This window comes from Terrapene carolina, unplaced genomic scaffold (assembly GCF_002925995.2).
Source record: "Terrapene carolina triunguis isolate 2854851 unplaced genomic scaffold, T_m_triunguis-2.0 Scaffold233, whole genome shotgun sequence".
Classification (NCBI taxonomy): domain Eukaryota; kingdom Metazoa; phylum Chordata; order Testudines; family Emydidae; genus Terrapene; species Terrapene triunguis.
In genome coordinates, this window is record NW_020664584.1 from 13014024 (window position 1) to 13035192 (window position 21169).

At 45.5% G+C, this 21169-nt stretch overlaps 1 protein-coding gene across 1 annotated transcript in view; it reads right to left on the reverse strand.

Annotated features, from left to right (window-relative positions):
• The window catches only part of CEP250 (centrosomal protein 250), a 122002-nt gene that overhangs the window by 50214 nt on the left and 50619 nt on the right, over positions 1-21169 (reverse strand). The window contains exons 12-15 of the mRNA XM_029912595.1: positions 14521-14665; positions 13951-14097; positions 13534-13764; positions 6141-6334 (exon numbers count right to left, since the gene is read on the reverse strand). Coding sequence (XP_029768455.1) covers positions 6141-6334; positions 13534-13764; positions 13951-14097; positions 14521-14665 — 717 coding nt within the window. The remainder of the gene's footprint in view (positions 1-6140; positions 6335-13533; positions 13765-13950; positions 14098-14520; positions 14666-21169) is intronic.

Sequence of the window (21169 nt, forward strand, 5' to 3'; positions counted from 1 at the left end):
CTCCCCCCGCCACCCCTTACCAGGTGCCGCCCCAAGCATGTGCTTGGGTGCCTGGTGCCGGCCCTGCTTGCAAGTTCTTGCAGAGAAGAGGCAGACAGAGCACTGGCTTGGGACATGAGACTTTCTCAAACAGAATAGGCATCTGCAGGGCCCATCTTTCAGAGGAATTAGCTCATTGCAGGGCAGACAAGGCTTAAAGCCTGTGGGTTTTGAATTTCCCATTCTAGGAGCCTATGCAGGGGGCCCTTGTATGGGAGGGCCTGGACACCAGGGTCTGCAGGCAGCTTTTGGTTCAACAAGTGCTAGAACAGACTAGGGAACAAAAATAAATAATGAAGATGGTTCTGAGGAATCTCAGAAGATTTGAAGGACTTTTTTTGAGAGAGAAATTTAGCTAGAGCTAAAGTCCATGGGTTTGATACCAGCTAAGTTCTGTCTCACTGCCAGAAGCAGTAAGAGGGAACTGTGGGAGGGTTGTGGACACCCTGGCCTTTATAGCCTCATAAAGCAGCATGCAGCAGTACAGGATGCATGCGTAGCCTCTAATTGACAGTGCTCTTCAAAAAAAAATCTGGTTCTGTGCACAAGGGCACAGCGCACCTAGTGTGGAGTCCACACTGACGCATACACAAAGAACAGCTCTGAGTATCAAAAGCTGTAAGGAGACCGTAGTCAATACCAGAGAACTGCTCTGGACGGATAACTGCTGTTACACAGAATCCAAGAATTTCTGTGCACTGATATGATGGACGTGTGAAACTAGATGTCTTTGACGTCAAAAGCCACAAATCAATCTCCTGGACTCAGGGAAGAAATCACAGAAGTCAAAATCACCATACAAAATTTGAACTTTCTGATGTACTCATTTAGTTTTTGAAGATTCAATATGGAACAAAGACGTCTGCTTTTTGGAAACAAGCACTGGTGAAAGATCACTTCTATGGCTCCTAGACTGAGGAATGATGGGACTATATCCCTTAGCACTTTCTCCTGACAAGGATGCCCGTAAAGGGATCAGAAAGGGAAACTGAGTGCAAATGAATGGCATAACCTGATTCTACTATCTCCAGGACCCATTAGTAACTGTACTCTGTGCTTCAAGGAAGAAGGAAAGTCAGTCCCCAAACAGAAACCCAGAAGGAAATTACTCCAGGATGGGAAGTGAGCCAACATCCCCTGGGAGCCCCATTTGCTTTGTAGTGTGGAGGATTAAGATGCAGCTGTAGAAACAGCAGCAGCTCTTGGTGTCTTCTCTGAAGTGCTTTGACTTCTGCCTATCAAAGGATCTTTGTAACCCACCCTATCACCTGTTGTGACTGATGTTGGCATTGGCAAAGGAAGGGAGCTGGTCTCGTCTAATAAGGACTATATAAACCTACAGATTGCTAGTTTTTCCATTGTCTCATCAGTTTTCATACTGAAAAGGTTTGGTCCATCAAACAGAAAGTCCTCTGCTTTAGCTTGTACATTGATGAAGGGTGAGTGGTAGTCATGATGAGAGAGCAAAAAGCTGTCTGAATCATTGTACAGAGCTCTAAGCTCAAGATTCAGAATCTTCTGTCATCTGGACACAATGGATTTGGATTTGGCTGTAGTCTCCTCTGGAACTGTTCCAGGAAAGGCGGAAGTGAATCCCAGAAGAAAAAACTGTAACTTGGAAATAGAGCCTGATAAATTGCAATACACATTTCAGCATGGCATCACCCAATATAGATCCTGGGCATACAGAAGATGGAGTAAATCCAGAACTCAGGCTTGTTCCAGGAAGTCCTTATTTATCAGGATGGCTAAATTAACCCTATTCTTGAGTTTCATAATGTCAAAAGTCAATTATATTTCTCTAGCATGATTGACAACTCAAAGTCAAAGGCATCACCAATATAACCTAGCCATTTTTGGAAGCCTCTAAAAATCACCTAGAAGGGAAGAAGAACTATTTCTAACCACTTCACAAGAGAGGCAGAAGATGGAACAGCTTGTTCTCTAGGTCCAGTAACTATCTCTTGTTTTTCTACAAGATAAACTCTAGGGATTATTTTGGGGAAGTTCTATGACCTTTGTTACACAGGAGGTTGGACTAGATGTGTGAAATTCTATATCTTGGGAGCACCCTGTATCCCCCATATTCTTTAGTTATATATAATTGTGATATTGCTATAAATCAGGCCATGTGAGGTATCAGGAGAAAGATTATGATCTGCTGAAAGTCATTGTTCTAGCTAAATACGTATATCATTGGCACATATGAAGTTATGAGATTGTGTTGTATGGTTGTCACTAAAACATGGTATAAGTTGGGGAATTGACCAGATGTTAGCTCCCTAGAGACTCTGAGACAACAGCAAGGAAAGTAACCAACGCCCGGGTGGGTGTCGAACAACCATCAACAGCCGTTGTCCAGCAAGGGTGCTACAATGCAATGACTCACCTGCATGAGGCCACACCAGGGGAATTGTTCAACCTTGCCTGGGGACTCAGCAATGCCCACCAGATATGCCTGGTCTTGTGTTCTCCAAGCACATGGGACTAAAGGTCTAAAACAGAACACAGTGGCCTCATACCTGGCCTTTCTCCTTCCCCCACCTATGCTGCAAGCAACAAGGACACTCAGAAGACTGAAGACTCCAACAGAGGAGACTGGCCCAGATTTCTAGGGGAAAACCTATGTACTATGAACTGCAATATCCAGTGGGGTGATATCTTAATCTAGATGTTGCCCAATCTAATAGGGTTGAGAGTTTAGATTGCGTGCTTATATTTTATTTTCTTTGGTAGCTAACTCTGACTTTTTGCCTATCACTTAAAATCTATCTTTTGTAGTCAATACATTTGTTTAACTGTTTACCTTTACCAATGAGCTTGCCTGAAGTGTTTGGTAAATCTGCTCAGGTTTACAAAGGCTGGTGTATATCCACTTTCCATTGGTGAAGTGGTGAACCAATTAATAAATTTGCATTGCTCAAGAAAGGGTCTCAAGCAGTGCAAGACAGTATATTCCTGAGGTACAAGGCTGGGAGCTGGGGGGATTTGGCTGGTGCCTTGCTCTGTGTGATTCATGAGTGGCTCTGGAAGTATTCATGCAATCTAGCTGGGTGTGGGGCTCCACATGCCATTGTGCTGAGTGATAACAGCGCCTGGAGGGGGTTGCTACATGTCACTTGCAAAGCATTATGAGAGACAGCTCAGGCTGGAGAGTTAAGGGGGCACAGCAGTCCCACCATCCCAGGCTGCACTCTGGGGATCCCGTCACAAGATGATCACAATGGTCCCATCTGGCCCTGGAATCTATGATTCTCCTGTTCCTCTTCATAGAATCATAGAAGATTATGGTTAGAAGAGACCTCAGGAGGTCATCTAGTCCAACCCCCTGCTCAAAGCAGGGCCAACCCCAACTAAATCATCCCAGCCAGGGCGTTGTCAAGCCGGGCCTTAAAAACCTCTAAGAATGGAGATTCCACCACCTCCCTAGGGAACCCATTCCAGTGCTTCACCACCCTCCCACTGAAATAGTTTTTCCTAATATCCAACCTAGACCTCCCCCACTGCAACTTGAGACCTTTGCTCCTTGTTCTGTCATCTGCTATCACAGCCTAGCTCCATCCTCTTTGGAACCCCCATTCAAGTAGTTGGAGGCTGCTATCAAATCCCCCCTCACTTTTCTTTTCTGCAGACTAAATAAGCCCAGTTCCCTCAGCCTCTCCTCCTAAGTCATGTGCCCCAGCCCCCTAATCATTTTTGTTGTCCTCCACTGGACTCTCTCCAATGTATCCACATCCTTTCTGTAGTGGGGGGCCCAAAACGGGATGCAATACTCCTTTTCCTCACATTGGAGCACAGGACTGGAAGGGACCTTCTGAGTCATCGAGTCCAGTCCCCTATTATTGAAGGCAACCACATCACCTAATCTCAGTCATAAATTTATCAAGAGCTATCTTAAAATTAACTGGGTTTCTTGCCCCCGCAACTCCTATTGAAAGACTGCTCTAGAACCTCATTCCTCTGATGGCTAGAAACCTTCTTTTAATTTCCAGCCTAAATCTATTCATGGCCAGTTTATACCCATTTCCTCTTGTGCCAACATTGTCCTTTAGTTTAAACAGTTCCTCTCCCTCCCTGGTGTTTACCCCCTAATTTATTTATAGAGAACAATCAGATCCCCTTTCAGCCTTCATTTTGCTAGGCTAAACAAACCAAGCCCTTTGTCTCCTCTCATAAAATAGGCTCTTCATTCCCTGAATTATTCTGGTAGCCCAGATTCTTAAGAAGAATCATACTCTTTCATGGCAACATGTCCTATCCTATCTCCTAGAACTGGAAGGGACCTTGAAAGGTCATCAAGTCCAGCCCCCTGCCTTCACTAGCAGGACCGAGTACTGATTTTGCCCCAGATCCCTAAGTGGCCCCCTCAAGGATTGAACTCACAACCCTGGGTTTAGCAGGCCAATGCTCAAACCACTGAGCTATCACTCCCCCTAACAGTAACTCTCTGTTACTAACAGTCAACTAACAGTAAACTCTCTCTGGACCAGAGGATCACTCAGATATTTGATCCTGATGCAGCAGCAAATATAGTGTAATATTGTTGGGATATAATCATATATGTTGTGACACATATATACACATATATATGAATACGTTGTAATACGCTATAGGCCAGTAGGCCTAGTGTGTGTGAAGTATGCTTGAGATGAGTACGTGGGTTGCGTGCTGGCAACCGAAGCAAGGATTTAAGGTTGCGAATGGTCAAGGACTGTTCTGTGCAAAACAACTTGTTGTGTCCATGGGAAAGATAAAGAATCAGCAGAAAAAGGAATAACATCAGTGGTGTTGTCACAGCAATGTATTCGCTACAGCTGTGGAGCTGTGGACAAAAATTGGGGGAAATGAAATGCCTTGGATTATGGCAGCCTGCCCAGGACTGTTTTCTTGGCAAAGGTAAAGGACAGATGACGCGACGGAATGGACTATAAATGGTTGTCTATGATATCTGCAATTTGGAGTCAGACATCAATCCAGAGCCCTAATTTTGAAGAGGTGTGCAACGCTGGCTCCCCAGGCCTTATGACTGGAAGCAGACCTCGACTGGCCATCGGGACTTCGTTCTAATCGTCAGACTCTGATACAGTATGAAAGGGGTATGAATGTGGAGTGAGTGGGGTTTACATTGTAATCAATAAAAGTATTTAGAGTATTATATACCAACACTGTGTCCGGCATCAGCCTGCTCCCCCATCCTATAGGGAGGCCTCTATCAGGACCAAACAATTTTGCCTTGATGCCTATTCCTACAGGTCAGCAAGGCTCAGGAGTAAAGGATCCATAAAACAGGGAAGGACTAGAAATCAAATGAGGCTGGAGAGGGCCAAGGAGAAAATGGAATCTCGGTCTGTGGCACATTCCTACAACCCCCATCATTCCCAACATAAACAAACATAGAAATGGATCCCTGAAGGTTTCTGGGTTCCCAGCGCCTTCAGAATAAGTCTCTAGCTCCATCTTAGTCGGATGTGGGACTGACTCTGACTGTCCTCAGGTCAAAGCCTTGGATCCAGAATTGCCCGCTCCAAAATCCGTGGTGTTGTAATCAGGGAATGGTGTCTGCTCAATCAACAGAAGAGTGCAGCCTGCAGAAAACTCAGCCTCGGACTCCATTCCACAATCCCGATAATCCAAGCAAACAGCTTGTGCCAAAGAGGATGGCCCGGGGGCAGCTCACTCTGTCAGAGCTGAGGAACCAGATATCGAAGAATTATACTGGATTGTTTTGGAGTTTACACAGTACCATGTTGCAGGAAAGGGACATGGGCAGATACTTCTGCTTCAGTTTATTAAGCTTGCACCAAAAATAAATCCTCACTGGGACTTCGGGTTTTCTCTTGTGACTCCTGATGAGCGGCTGTCCGGCTGAGCGAACCCTGGCCCTGGCACATGGATATTAAAATGGCCCTACCTCCCAGAGGTGGTGAGGCTGTTTGCAAAACATACAGTGATCCTCAGATGGAAAGCGCTCTCTCAGAGCATATCTTCACTATGGGGGTAAGTCGACCTATACTATTCCAGCTACTCAGTGTCGAGTGACATTACAACTAGATCCAACAAGTATATCTGTGTGCTGCACAAGGCCCTTTCCCCAACCTCACCTGAGCTCTGCCAGCTGCTCTGAAAGGCCACGTCTGTCCCGCTCCACAGCCCCTAGTCGCACCTCCAGTGCTGCCTTCTCACGCACCAGGGCTTCCTTTTCTCTGGATACTTTAGCCAGTGCATCTCCACGGCGACTTGACTCCAGCCGTGTTTTCTCCAAGTCAGTGCTGGATGACTCCTCCTGGCGACACATCTGAAAATGGGGGGAAAGGAGGAAACGAGCTCCTACTACTAGCCAAGGTACTCTCCAGAACTCATCAGCTTCACTCTTGAGCTAGCCAGAGGAGAAGGTTGAAGGACTGAGATAATCGCCCTTCATGGTGTCACTCTGCACTGATGTACCAGGAGACAACCAGGCCTGAAAATGACAATTTGGAAATGATGTCTATGTCCATATTGGGTTGCTTGGGATAGTACTATAGCTCTGGTCCCTCGGCGCATGGGGCCCCAGTAATGAGTGAGTGTTGTGGGAATGTGGAATCGATCAGTGCTACGCTCAGCTGATGTGGCAACTCATGGTATCGGACGCCATCAGGTAGTCGAGGGACATCTATTTAGAACACATCACCAGACATCGGCGATACCAGGAGAGATGAGCTGGAGTGTCATTGAGAAGTGAAGTCAGGAAAGTAACTGAAATACTTCTGTGATGGATTGTATTTACCTACCCTAAATTCTCAATTACTGAGGGACAATCTACACTCATTGCTATATTTGCTTTCCATAATCTACTCTTAGCCCTGGTCTACACTATGAGTTTAGGTCGAATTTAGCAGCATTAGATCGATTTAACCCTGCACCCGTCCACACGACGAAGCCATTTTTGTCGACTTAAAGGGCTCTTAAAATTGACTTCTGTACTCCTCCCCGACGAGGGGATTAGCGCTGAAATCGACCTTGCTGGGTCGAATTTGGGGTAGTGTGGACGCAATTCAACGGTATTGGCCTCCAGGAGCTATCCCAGTGTGCTCCATTGTGACAGCTCTGGACAGCACTCTCAACTCAGATGCACTGGCCAGGTAGACAGGAAAAGCCCCACGAACTTTTGAATTTAATTTCCTGTTTGGCCAGCGTGGCAAGCTCAGAGGTGACCGTGCAGATCTCATCAGCAGAGGTGACCATGGAGTCCCAGAATTGGAAATTGGCTTACAGGGAATTAAAATCAACAAAGGGGGCGGGTTTGCATCAAGGAGAAACACACACAACTGTCACACCGAAGCCTGGCCAGTCATGAAACTGGTTTTCAAAGCCTCTGTGATGCACAGCGCGCCTTGCTGTGCTCTTCTAATCGCAAACAGCCTAGTCAGCAAACAGTGCCAGCGAGATTTTAAACATCCAAAGGCACATTCTACCACCATTCTGCACTTGTTCAGCCTATAGTTGAACTGATCCTTACTACTGTCCAGGCTTCATGAGCCATGGGAGCAAGGGGTAGGCTGGGGTAGGTGCGACCGCGCAGTGCTGCTGGCTGGGAGAGCAGCCTGAGGCAAAAGCCTCCAGCTCGCATGATATTCCACGCAGGACTGAATCTCCATTAGATGAAACTTAAAGAAGAGAATGACCTGGAGTCACTCCCATGTCTGCCCAGGTGCCCCTGACCGACCTCACCAAGGTCTGCCAGGAGCACCCATGTCTGCCCAGGTGCCCCTGTCCGACCTCACCAAGGTCGGCCAGGAGCACCCAGGAGATGACAACGACGGCTAGCAGTCGTACTGCACCGTCTGCTGCCGTGAAGGCAAGGAGCTGCTGCTGTGTAGCAATGCAGTACCGCGTCTGCCAGCAGCACCCAGGAGACGTACGGTGACGGTGAGCTGAGCGGGCTCCATGCTTGCCATGGTATGTCGTCTGCACGGGTAACCCAGGAAAAGAGTTGAGAAACGATTGTTTGCCGTTGCTTTCACGGAGGGAGGGGGGCCTGACGACATGTACCCAAAACCACCCGCGACAATGTTTTTGCCCCATCAGGCATTGGGAGCTCAACCCAGAATTCCAATGGGCAGTGGAGACTGCGGGAACTGTGGGATAGCTACCCACAGTGCAACGCTCCAAAAGTCGACGCTAGCCTCGGTACTGTGGATGCACTCCACCGACTTCATGCGCTTAGTGGGGGGGGACACAATCAACTGTATAAAATCAATTTCTAAAAAATCGACTTCTATAAAATCGACCTAATTTCATAGTGTAGACATACCCTTAGTATAACCTCTTATGAGTGATGTGCCCAAATATTTGGATGCTAATACTTTTAACTGTATCACTGAATTTATTAACCCTAATTTGTTATTGCAGATTATACCCAGAAGTACAGACACTCTTTCCTTAACCTGTGTATTAGACAATTCTAACATTAGCTCAGGCACTACCAACACATATGGCGAAGGCTGCTTAAGTGTTTCCATGCAAAGATCCTGTATTAAACTTTCCAAAGCTTTCACCTTTCAAACTGAAATCTTTTGAGAGTCCTGGGTCGAAGTATGCCCGAAGGTGACTTTTTGAAAAGTTTGAGCAAAGACAGTTTAGGCATTTGTGAGACCGAGGAGAGTAATAAATAAATATGCTTTCCCATTCTTAAAAAATGACAATTTGATCCCACTTTTCTTTTAAGTGGCTGGGTGTAAATAGCTTAGATTTGGCACGAAAACAGCTCTTGGGGATGAGAAGTGTCTTCCAGCACTCTGTGAAAATCAGTTTGATGTGGCCAAGTTATGAGAGTGGGGAGATGGTAGACTGCAAACGTGCCTGCACCAACAAGGCTTTTGATTTATAACATAGTCCTGTCCATAGGTGCTGCACAGATCAGATTCCTCCTACACATTTCCAACAGACAGCCGAGCTTGAACACTAATCCATGCTATTTAGCTTTTCTTTCATCATAGCACCCCAGCTGGGTATTTGTCAAACAAAGCATAGTACACAAAACCTCAGATTATCAAACAAAGAAAAGGCCTTAAAATGAAATAAGATAACAAACCTATCCTATATTATAATACCCAAAATTAGTATAGCAGATTATGAAACAATCAAACAAGAGAGGAGATATGATTGCTCTCTTTAAATATATCAGAGGGATAAATACCAGGGAGGGAGAGGAATTATTTCAGCTCAGTACTAATGTGGACACGAGAACAAATGGATATAAACTGGCCGTGGGGAAGTTTAGGCTTGAAATTAGACAAAGGTTTCTAACCGTCAGAGGGGTGAAATTTTGGAACAGCCTTCCGAGGGAAATGGTGGGGGCAAAAGACCTCTCTGGCTTCAAGATTAGGCTAGATAAGTTTATGGAGGGAATGGTTTGATGGGATAACGTGATTTTAGTCAATTAGGCAATAACGTGCCATCGCTGGTAAAATGAGGGTCCGGCTGGAGAATCTTGCCTGTATGCTCGGGGTTCTACTGATCGCCATATTTGGGGTCGGGAAGGAATTTTCCTCCAGGGTAGATTGGCAGAGGCCCTGGAGGTTTTTCGCCTTCCTCCGCAGCATGGGGCAGGGGTCGCAAGCTGGAGGATTCTCTGCGACTTGAAGTCTTTAAATCACGATCTGGAGACTTCAACAGCTGAGTTAAGGGAAAGTGGGTGGGTCAGCTTTTGTGGCCTGCATCATGCGGGAGGTCAGACTAGATGACCATAATGGTCCCTTCTGACCTTAAAGTCTATGAGTCTATGAGTAAACAAGTGAAGACAAATTCCCCATTCTACTCCATTGACACATGATGCTCACAAATTTTCTTTTTGATATACTAAACTAAAATTAGTTCAGTGTCAGTTTAAATTGTCTGTTTGTTGATTTCTCTCTTCTCTTCTTCCTCAGGGCTTGAGGAAGGGCTCCCACGTAATCAAAGTTGTGTTACCACCTTTCCTAAAAGTTTACTGGTGAATTTTTAAAACAGGTACATCTGATGCTCCATTTCCACCTGTAACAGGGCATGATGGCCCTTTAAGGCAGGCTACAGCTCTGCTCTGTTACAACCCAGAATAAATGGAATCTTGGGAGCGGTAGGCTTTCCAGCAAAGAATGCTGGAAAATTAGACTTTTTATAAAGGGTTCTCTCACTTCAGTAAAGGAATGATGAGGGAGGGAGCAAGATTTGCTGTGGGTCTCTCTTTGGACATGGACAGAAGCAGAAGTTCGAGGCCTCTCCAGGCAAAAGACCTGCAAGTGGCTTTAGAAGAATTCTGTCAAAGAGCTTAGGAGGAGGCCCCACAGACAGCTGGGTAAAGTACACTGAGGAGTAGGAGTTTCCCTTGAGACCCAGGCCTTGGGAAGTTGAGGGTTGGTGGTAGAGTGAAGCAAGTAGCCTTGGGGAAAAGGAACTGGGAGGGTTTGGGGTTGGACTTGACTTTAGCAAAGCTTTTGATATGGTCTCCCACAGTATCCTTGCCAGCAAGTTAAAAAAGTATGGATTGGATGAATGGAGTATAAAGATAGATAGAAAGTTGGCTAGATCATCAGGCTCAACGGGTAGCAATCAATGGCTCGATGTCTAGTTGGCAGCCGGTATCAAGCGAAGTGCCCCAGGGGTCGGTCCTGGGGCCGGTTTTATTCAACATCTTCATTAATGATCTGGATGATGGGATGGATTGCACCCTCAGCAAGTTCACGGATGACACCAAGTGGGGGGGGGAGAGGTAGATATGCTGGAGGGTAGGGATAGGGTCCAGAGTGACCTAGACAAATTGGGGGATTGGGCCAAAAGAAATCTGATGAGGTTCAACAAGGACAAGTGCAGAGTCCTGCACTTAGGACGGAAGAATCCCATGCACTGCTACAGGCTGGGGACTGACTGGCTAAGTGGCAGTTCTGCAGAAAAGGACCTGGGGATTACAGTGGATGAGAAGCTAGATATGAGTCAGCAGTGTGCCCTTGTTGCCAAGAAGGCTAATGGCATATTTGGCTGCATTAGTAGAGAATTGCCAGCAGATCGAGGGAAATGATTCCCCTCTATTCAGTACTGGTGAGGCCACATCTGGAGTACTGCGTCCAGTTTTGGGTCCTCCACTACAGAAAGGATGTGGACAAATTGGAGAGAGTCCAGTGGAGGGCAACGAAAATGGTTAGGGGGCCGGGGCACATGACTTAAGAGGAGAGGCTGAGGGAACTGAGCTTATTTAGTCTGCAGAAGAGAAGAGTGAGGGGGGATTTGATAGCAGCCTTCAACTACCTGAAGGTGGGTTCCAAAGAGGATGGCGCTCAGCTGTTCTCAGTGGTGGCAGATGACAGAACAAGGAGCAATGGGCTCAAGTTGCAGTGGGGGAGGTTTAGGTTGGATATTAGGAAAAACTATTTCAGTAGGAGGGTGGCGAAGCACTGGAATGGGTTACCTAGGGAGGTGGTGGAATCTCCATCGTTAGAGGTTTTTAAAGCCTGGCTTGACAAAGCCCTGGCTGGGATGCTTTAGTTGGGGTTGGTCCTGCTTTGAGCAGGGGGTTGGACTAGATGACCTCCTGAGATCTCTTCCAACCCTAATCTTCTATGTTTCTATGAAATGGGGTGGCTCAGCTTGCAGCCAGTGGGGTGAGGGTGATGATGGGATAGGAGGAAGGCATGGCCTAGGAGACACGTTGCTGAAGACAGGACAGGGAGAAGGTAAGAGGATTTGTGAGAATGAGGTTGGGAAGGGGAGAACTGGATGAGGACAAGTGAGGAGTGGATCCAGAAGATGAGTGAAGGAAGCCTGGTGGTGGCTGGAGAGTGGTTAGCAGAGACAGAGGACAAGGTGTAAATGACAAGTCATATATAACAGGCAACAAGATAAACATTCAGTTATGGCAAGTAATCAAGGCAGGGTACCCGAAGGAGCTAACTAATAAGTCAAGACAGGAGGCAGCAGTATCATCCTGGTCAACTTGGAGTGAGTAACAAAGGTTGCTTAAGGCCAGCTACCCTTGGCATGGAGGCTCTTCTAGAAAGCATGGGCATTTATAAATCATTCCCAGGAGCTGCAGGCAGGGGAAGTGAGGAGCAAGGGCCCATGGGATTCAGAGGGCCAAAATAATCTGTAGGAACACAAGAATTGCCAGAGTGGATCAGACCAATGGTCCATCCAGGCCACTATCCTATCTCTGACACTGACCAATACCAGCTGCTTCAGAGAAAGGTGCAAGACACACCAAAGAAAAGTGCATGAATCCCCGACCATAGGATAATCCCCCCAGGGGACTGTCCTCCAAATCCAGAACTGTTAGAGACTGGCTTCAGCCCCAATGCAAGAAGATTTATAGCCCTTCCATTTCCTTTCTTAGTAGTTACTATTGTAACTCTCAATATTTTGGTCACCCATATAAATGTCCTCTCTGTATCCTGCTAAGTCCTTGGCCTCAGTGGTGGCATCCTGTGGCAATGGAGTTCCGTACTCTAATCACACGCTGTATGAAAAAGCATTTCCTTTTATCAATTTACCACTGTCTCATTTCATTGAATCTGCCCTTGTTCTTGAGTTAGGAGTCGGGGTGACTAAATCTCCCTTCTATAGACCATTCGGTATTTTATATATTCTTATGATGTCTCCTCCCTAATGTAAACAATGCCAATCTTCTCAACGGCTCTTTATAGGAGTTTTTCCAGGCCCCTAACTGCTCTCACCATTACCTCTTTCAGAGCCCCCTCTAATTGTGCAATATCCTTTTGAAATGGGGTGACCAGTACTGCATACATTATCTAGTGGAGGCCGGATTGCTGATTTATACAAGGGCATTACATTTTCCATATTTTCTATTCCATTCCTTATGCTTCCTGACATTTTGGACCTAGTACAGAACCTTGCATTCCACTACCCTAGTGTCATGAGACTGCAAAGCTGCTCAAGCCAGCCCATGGGGAAATCCCCTAACAAGAGCTGGTCAGGAATTTTTCATCAGAAAATGCAGATTCGTTGGGTGCAGGGATGAAATGGGCCCCTATTGCAATACACAACGTTTCCCAGTGAGTTCTCCTTGGGGCAATGATAGTGCTAGAAGAATGGCAAGACTGGGTCCTATTCCATGCTTTGCCATAGGCCTGCAATCTTCAGCCTCAGATTCCTATAACATGGGGCTAGTGTCCCTCCCTCTCAGGGAGGTTGTGAGGCTGAACTCACTAATATTTATGAAGTGTTTTGAGTTCCTGGGGTGGAAAGTGACCGTCTTCACTATATGCACTATACTCTCCATTGGACAATTCAACTCCCAAGAAAACATGGAGAGTCATCGCAAACCCCACCCTTCACCATCAGTCTGAGACATGCCCAATAGGAAATGCACAAGAGTCATGTGAACTCTGACCCTGTATTGTTTCCAACAGCACTGGATGTCTTAGTGCTGAAGGTGTTCTAAAACCCAACAGCACCACGCCCAGCCTCAGCACCACAGTGCTGGTGCTGCCAGATTCCTGTGGAGGACAGGGGGGTCTCTCTCACCTGACTCATCACCTCATGGGTCTCTTTTCTCTCATCTCTCAGCACACCCAACTCTGCCTGCAGTTCCTCCTGCACCTCCTTAGCTTTCTGCAGCAACTGCTCCAGATGAGTTTTCTCTGCACAGAGCTCCTCATTTGCTCTTTCGGACAGGCTCAGCTCCTCCTGCACAGAGGCTGTTGCTCTCTGCATGTCCTTCACTTTGCTTGACAAAGCCTGATTCTCCTGCTCCAACTACAGTCAAGGAAAAAACAAAAAGGAAATCAAGGAGCAGAGAACACAGACGTACTCTTTTTGGGGCCTCTGCCCTGGGCAGAGAACACTGTGCCATGTCCACACTCAGTCAGCCCCAGTATTCCCTGGAGAAGCTTGAAGGAGACCTCACCAAGGTAAACCCAACCCTTGGAGACCTCTACTCACCTGCAGGACAAGCTGATTCAACTGCATTTTATCCAAAGCTAGAGCCTCATTCATGCCACTCATCTTCTCAGCCACATCATGCAGATCAGCGGTTTCTGCCTTCAGTTTATTCTGAACCCCTGTCAACTCAGCAATTGACTGTTCTGCCTAGCAGGGCAAAGAAGAAAGGAAGGAGATGAAAACAAAACCCCTCAAAGGCTTCCCTTGCTTTAACCCAAGGATCGCCTTTTCCATACCAAACCCCTGACATCAGCTGTGTCTCCAAGACAGTCCTCCTCCCTCATACCCAAAGTGCATCCCTCTCACCATACACACCCCTAATCCTCTAGGAATTCCTCTTTCCCTCTAGTCGGGGTCCCAATACTCTCTCAGCCATCCCTCTATGCACATGAAGGCTTAACTCCCTGAAGTGTTTTTCTGGCTTGATTCTGGTGTCCCCTTATGGGAGATAACACTATCTAGCCTTTTCATACTGCAGGGAGCAGTGTATGGTGAGCCTGCTATTTGAACTCTCTCTTGAAATAACAAGCTGGGCTTGATGCTGCCTGGGAATAACAGATGAGCCCGTACCCTCTCCAGTGCCATGGCAAGCTCATGTTTCTCTTGCTTCATCAACTCCCCATCAAGGTGAGATTTCTCCAGCGCCTCCCTCCTGGCAACCAACTCGCTCTTTAACAATGAATGCTTTGCTTCAAGTGCAGCTAAAGCCTTCTGACTGAGAGGGGGGGAGGGAGACAGACAGAGAGATAGACACACAAACACACACACACACAATGGTGGAAGGTGGGAGAGAGAGGAGAGAAGCTTTTAGATTTAAAGGCATTATCATTTCAAAATCCTAGGCAACAAGAAGACATGTCCAAATGACTCCTATCCCAGACCCGCTGTTTCCCAGCCAATTCCAACAGCCCTTCTAGGTCTCAGGGTCCAAGGACATTATTGGCTTGAGCCATTCATCCTCTGTCTCTGCTGTGGGTGAGAGGCCCTGGAACTGGCCAGCTGTGCAATGCTGGACATGGAAATGTTCCTCACCTCAGTGGGATTACCCTGATTTTAGAATTCATAACATTATCCAGCCATGCTATTGACTGTCTGACCTTCTTCAGTTACAAATTCCACAAGCTGAATACACGTTGCCTAAAGGAGCTCTGAGCACTTCAGAGGATGGTGGGAGCTAGCTCAAAAATAGAGCTCCATTCCCACCCCTACAGTTCAGTGAACAGATGTCAACGAGCTTTGCAAACCACACAGGACATAAATTAAATTTATCTACCCAAAGTGATACTATTTCCTCTCATTCAGATACCAAAATACCCCCAACAAACCATAAGATACCAACTTTGAAACAACTTAAACCTAAGTAAATACCAAAAAAGTAAATTAATAACATTTAAAAAGAGAATCCTACCCCAAGCAGAGATTTTACCCTGAAAAGTAAACGTGACAGAGGCCCCATGAAGTCTGCTAGAGATTTTGTTATTGCTATTGATTTTATGTGGAAGGCACTTGGGCCATATTTTTAAAAGTGGTCCCTAAAGATGCAGATAGGTGTTCTTGAAAGTCCCACTAGGCACCAAGGTGCCTAACTCCCATTTAAGTCAATAGTAGTAAGATGCCTAGGCTCTTCTGAAATCCCACCAGGCATCTTTAGGCATGTAAATACCTTTAAAAACCTGACCTTCAGATACTACAGTGATGGGCAGTGGTATAAAAGCCTTATGCAACTTGATGTTGTCAAGTGAAGCTGCTACGAAATAAAACCACATTATTCCCTTTCCCTCTTCCGTGGAGACAGTTCAAAGAAGAGCTACATGAATGATTTGTGGTCTGAAAAAATAATTTACAGTGAGAGACTAGAAGTTCAATCTACTTCATTTATCAAAAAGGGTATGTTAAGAAGCTATTCAATAAGCCTGTAAGTGACTACACCAGGGAAGCTATCAGATATTAGAGGGCTCTTCCGTCTAGCACTCAAAGGCAGAACAAAGTCCAATGACTGGAAGCTGAAGTCAGTAAAATTCAAACTGGAAATGAGCAAATGTTTGACAGTGAGGGTAATTAGCCTCTGTAACACATTGCCAAGGGATGTGGTAAATTCTCCATCACTTGAAATCTTTAAAGTATGATTAGATGGCTTACTATAGGAGATACTCTAATTAAATTACAAGTTAATGCGTTAAATGCACGAAATACTGAGTGAAATTCTATAGCTTATGCTGTGCAGAAGGTTGCACTAGTTGATCACAATGGTCCTTCCTGGTCCTTACATCTATAAATAACATAGCTTACTTGATAGAAGGCCTTGAAGGAGGCATGTTGACTTTAACAGCTATTACAAAGTTGTGGTCATGACTCCATAGTTGATCACATTGGATTTATAAAGAATAATCAAACCTGATTGCTTGTTTGAACAGAATTATAACACTAATGAGAGGAATGTAGACGTGATCCAAACAATCTGTGGGGCCACTGGAGAATCAAGGTGTTAAAGGAGCACTCAAGGAAGACAAGGCCGTTGCAGAGAAGCTAAATAAATTTTTTGCATCAGTCTTCACTGCCAAAGACGTGAGGGAGATTCGTACACCTGAGCGATTCTTTTTACGTGACATATCTGAAAACTGTCCCAGGTTGACATGTAAGTAGAGGAGGTTTTGGAACAAACAGTAGTAAGTCACCAGGACCAGATGGTATTCACCCAAGAGTTCTGAAGGAACTCAAATGTGAAACTGCAGAATTGCTAACTGTGGCATGTAACCTATCACTTATGTCAACTTCTCTACCAAATGACTGGAGGGTAGCCAATATAACATCAATTTTTAAAAAAGGCTCCAGAGGAAATCCTGGCAATTACAGACGAGTAATCCTAACTTCAGTATCCGGGAAACTGATTGAAACTCTAGCAAAGAATAGAATCATCAGATACACAAATGAAAACAATATGTTGGGGAAGAGTCAAAAAGCTTTTGCAGATGGAAATCATGACTCACCAACCTATTGAAAATGTTTGAAGGAGTCAACAAGCATGTGGACAAGGGTGATCCAAGTGATATAGCGAATATGGACTTTCAGAAAGCTTTTGACAAGGTCCCTCACCAAAGGCTCTTAAACAAAGTAAGCAGTCATAGGATAGGAGGAAAGGTCCTCTCATGGATCAGTAACTGATTAAAAGATAGGAAACAAAGGATAGGAATAAATGTTTTCACAGTGGAGAGAGACATATAGGAGGTTCCATCAAGGATCTGTACTGGGACCTGTGCTGTTCAACATATTCATAAATGAACTGGAAAAGGGAGTAAACAGTGAGGTGGTAAAATCTGAAGATGACACAAAATTATTCAAGATAGTTAAGTCCAAAGCTGACTGCGAAGAATTACAAGGGGAAGTCAGTAAACCAGGTGACTGGGCAACAAAATGGCAGATGAAATTCAATGTTGATAAGTGCAAAATAATCTACACTGGAAAACATAATCCCAACTATACATACAAAATGGCGGGATCTAAATTATCTGTTACCACTCAAGAAAGAGATCATAGCCCACGAAAGCTTATGCTCTAATAAATTTGTTAGTCTCTAAGGTGCCACAAGTACTCCTGTTATTTTTGCGGATACAGACTAACACGGCTGCTACTCTGAAACCTGTCATAGAGTCATTGTGGATAGTTCTCTGAAAACATCCGCTCAATGTGCAGCAGCAGTCAAAAAATGCTAACAGAATGTTAGGAACCATCAGGAAAGGGACAGACACAAATATCATAATGCCACTATATAAATCCATGGTATACCCACACATTGAATACCGTGTACAGTTCTGGTAGTCCCATCTCAAAAAAAGATATATTAGAATTGGAAAAAAAACAAAAAGGGCAATAAAATGATTAGAGGTATGGAACAGCTTCCGTAAAAAAAGAGATTAAAAAGACCAGGACTGTTCACCTTAGAAAAGAGACGACTAAGCGGGGGATATGATAGAAGTCTATAAAATTATGGATGGAGAAAAAGTGTTATTTACCCTTTCACCTATCAGAAGAACCAGAGTAACCCAATGAAATAAATAGGCAGAAAGTTTAAAATTAACATAAGGAAGTACTTCTTCACACAACACACAGTAAACCTGTGGAACTCATTGCCAGGGGATGTTGTGGAAGTCAAAATTATAACTGGGTTTAAAAAAATTTACTAAGTTCATGAAGGATAGGTCCATAAATGACTATTAGCCAAGCTGGTCAGGGACACAACCCCATGCCCTGAGTGTTCCTCAATCTCTGAGTGCCAGAAGCTGGGACTGGATGACGGGATGGATTACTCAATAACTGCCCTGTTCAGTTCATTCTTTCTGATGCACCTGGCACTGGCCACTGTCAAAAGTCAGGATACTGGGTTAGATGGACCATTGATCTGGCCCAGTATGGCCATTCTTATAATCTATAGATTAATAATGAAAGTATTTGATACTGTGTCTCAGAATCTTAACTGAAAAAATGAGTTCTAATTGGCTTGCACAGAAACAATGCAATAAACACTAAAAACTGTCCTTGGGAAGAGATCTAGTGGGATGCCTCAAGCATTGAGGTTAAGTACCAGTATGATGGGGGCAGTTCAATTTTGGGAGTCAGAGAGGGAACCCTTCTGGATTCATAGCACGCTCAAGATGGTCCCTGGGAGGAAATCCTAGTGCCCTTAATCGAGGATCAGCAGGGATTAAATAAATATTTGTTCAGAGGGTGAGCCTCGATAACCTCCAGATTAGCTTGATGACACTGCTTGGAGGGCATGGGGGGACTTATGAGCAGTACAACAGTTCACAAGTAAGGACAACCGCCTCGAGATCTGGGAATGGTCAGTCCTCTCTACATGTGATATAACTGCTGCTGTTAAAGACCACAAGGAAACAGTGACAGGGCCAGGCAGATATTATGGGTTTTATTTGGTTTGTTCTGCTAATAGGCTGATAGCTGGGGGAAGGATAGCTCAGTGGTTTGAGCATTGGCCTGCTAAACCCAGGGTTGTGAGTTCAATCCTTGAGGGAGCCATTTACGGATCTGGGCAAAACTCTGTCTGGGGATTGGTCCTGCTTTGAGCAGTGGGTTGGACTAGATGACCTCCTGAGGTCCCTTCCAACCCTGATAGTCTATGAGAAATACCATGCCTAGAAAGAGAGGTGTTTACTCAACAAGAGCATTTGTATCTGAGACTGGGGGTGAATCCAGCCTTGTTTAAATTATTAATGGCTGGGGAGAGGGCATACCACCCCTCAATGAAGTCACAGCTGACACCAATGGAGAGAGTTCTTAATACCATCATGGACAATGAAATAATGCAAAGGGGGGTCAATGAAAGTCAATTGTGGAAAGAAAAGAATAAGGGTTCTGCATATGCTTGAAAGCTTGTCTTTCTCACCAACAGAAGTTGGTCCAATAAAAGATATTGCCTCACCCACAGTGTCTCTCTAGAGAGAAAAATAAGACATTCCTTTTAGGAAATATAGGCTAATATACAACAGGGAAATGATCAACAGGAGGCAAAAATCTGGGAAGCAGGAACACCAAAAACCGATCTAGTTAGACAGAAGTTTGCAACCTGATGTGGCTGCAAAAAAGCCAACATAGAATTGGGTGTGACCAGGTATAGGCCCCTCACTGGCCAAGAAGGTGTTAAGGAACAGTTATTGGATAAGGAGGCCCCTCTCCTTAGCCCTTATGAGCATGCTCGGACTGGAGGCAGGGCTAAAAAGCCAGCCAGGCAGCTCAGGCTAGGCCTGACCAGCCAGGGAGGAGGATGTAACCTGGGAGCTCCCAGAGAGAATCAGGGTGGAGCCTGCCTCGGGTCAGCAAGCAGTCGAGACTCAGAGCTGGTGCCAGGGATGAGGGCTGGGGCCCCCAAAGGTGATGTTACCCAGAGCCAGGCAGTGATTAGATGGGATGCAGACTGGAGTAGGAAGTGGCCCAGGGAAGCTTATGGGCCAGGTGAGCAGCCAAGTCGGCCCACAGGACCCTGGGTCAGAACCCAATGTAGTAGGGTGGTCCTGGGTTCCCCTACTCCCACTCGAGTGGTGACTACTAAGCGGGGCTGCCGCCACCTGACTGGTCGCCACTAGGCAAGGCCGCCACCATCTTGGACTATAACCATTAAGCAGGGGACTCCTGCACCACCCTCCCAATCGCAGGCTGTATACACAGGCATAACGTCCCAAAGCAGAGGCAGCTCCTCCAAATGCCTCTGTTCTTCCACCAGGAACACTGCTCCCACTTACGGGCTTCCATTCAATAACCAATGGAGGAGACAAGTGGGAAGGATTGATTAATGAGGAAATATTCAGCTCTTTTCATAAGTAGGGCTTGTCTCAGTGCCCACAGACTATGAGCTTACGTGTGCAGGGGAGAAGGAGAACTAGAGACCTCTATAAATGTTTGCAGGGGGTTGATGTGGAAGAGTGAGAGGAGGTATTTATTGTGCTCCGGGGGACAGAACTGCACTTACTTGCATGCTGTCCCTTAACACATGGCACAAATTCTTTCAAAATGTGTAAGTCCATAAGATTTGTCTCCGCTATGTCGTCTACGGAACTCTGCCAGCTGGTATATCTGGCAAGTTACACTGTGCACACAGCTACTGTGCATAACAACATGCTTCTATTATTTTTACTTCTCCTCCCTCTCACCTATTTGTTTCATCCTCCTGTTTATTATTACCCTAGATTATACACTTTCTAGGGCAGGGACTGTCACATTGCTAGGCATGGTATGCCTGTGTAATAAAATAGACCCCAATTCTGACTGGGCTTCCAGTCACTTCCATAATACTATGTCAAGTATCAGGGGGTAGCCGTGTTAGTCTGTATCTACAAAAACAACAAGGAGTCTGGTGGCACCTTAAAGACTAACAGATTTATTTGGGCATAAGCTTTCGTGGGTAAAAACCTCACTTCTTCGGATGCATAGAGTGAAAGTTACAGATGCAGGCATTATATACTGACACCTGGAGAGCAGGGAGTTACTTCGCAAGTGGAGAACCAGTGTTGACAGGGCCAATTCAATCAGGGTGGATGTAGTCCACTCCCAATAATAGATGAGGAGGTGTCAATTCCAGGAGAGGAAAAGCTGCTTCTGTAATGAGCCAGCCACTCCCAGTCCCTATTCAAGCCCAGATTAATGGTGTTAAATTTGCAAATGAATTTTAGTTCTGCTGTTTCTCTTTGAAGTCTGTTTCTGAAGTTTTTTT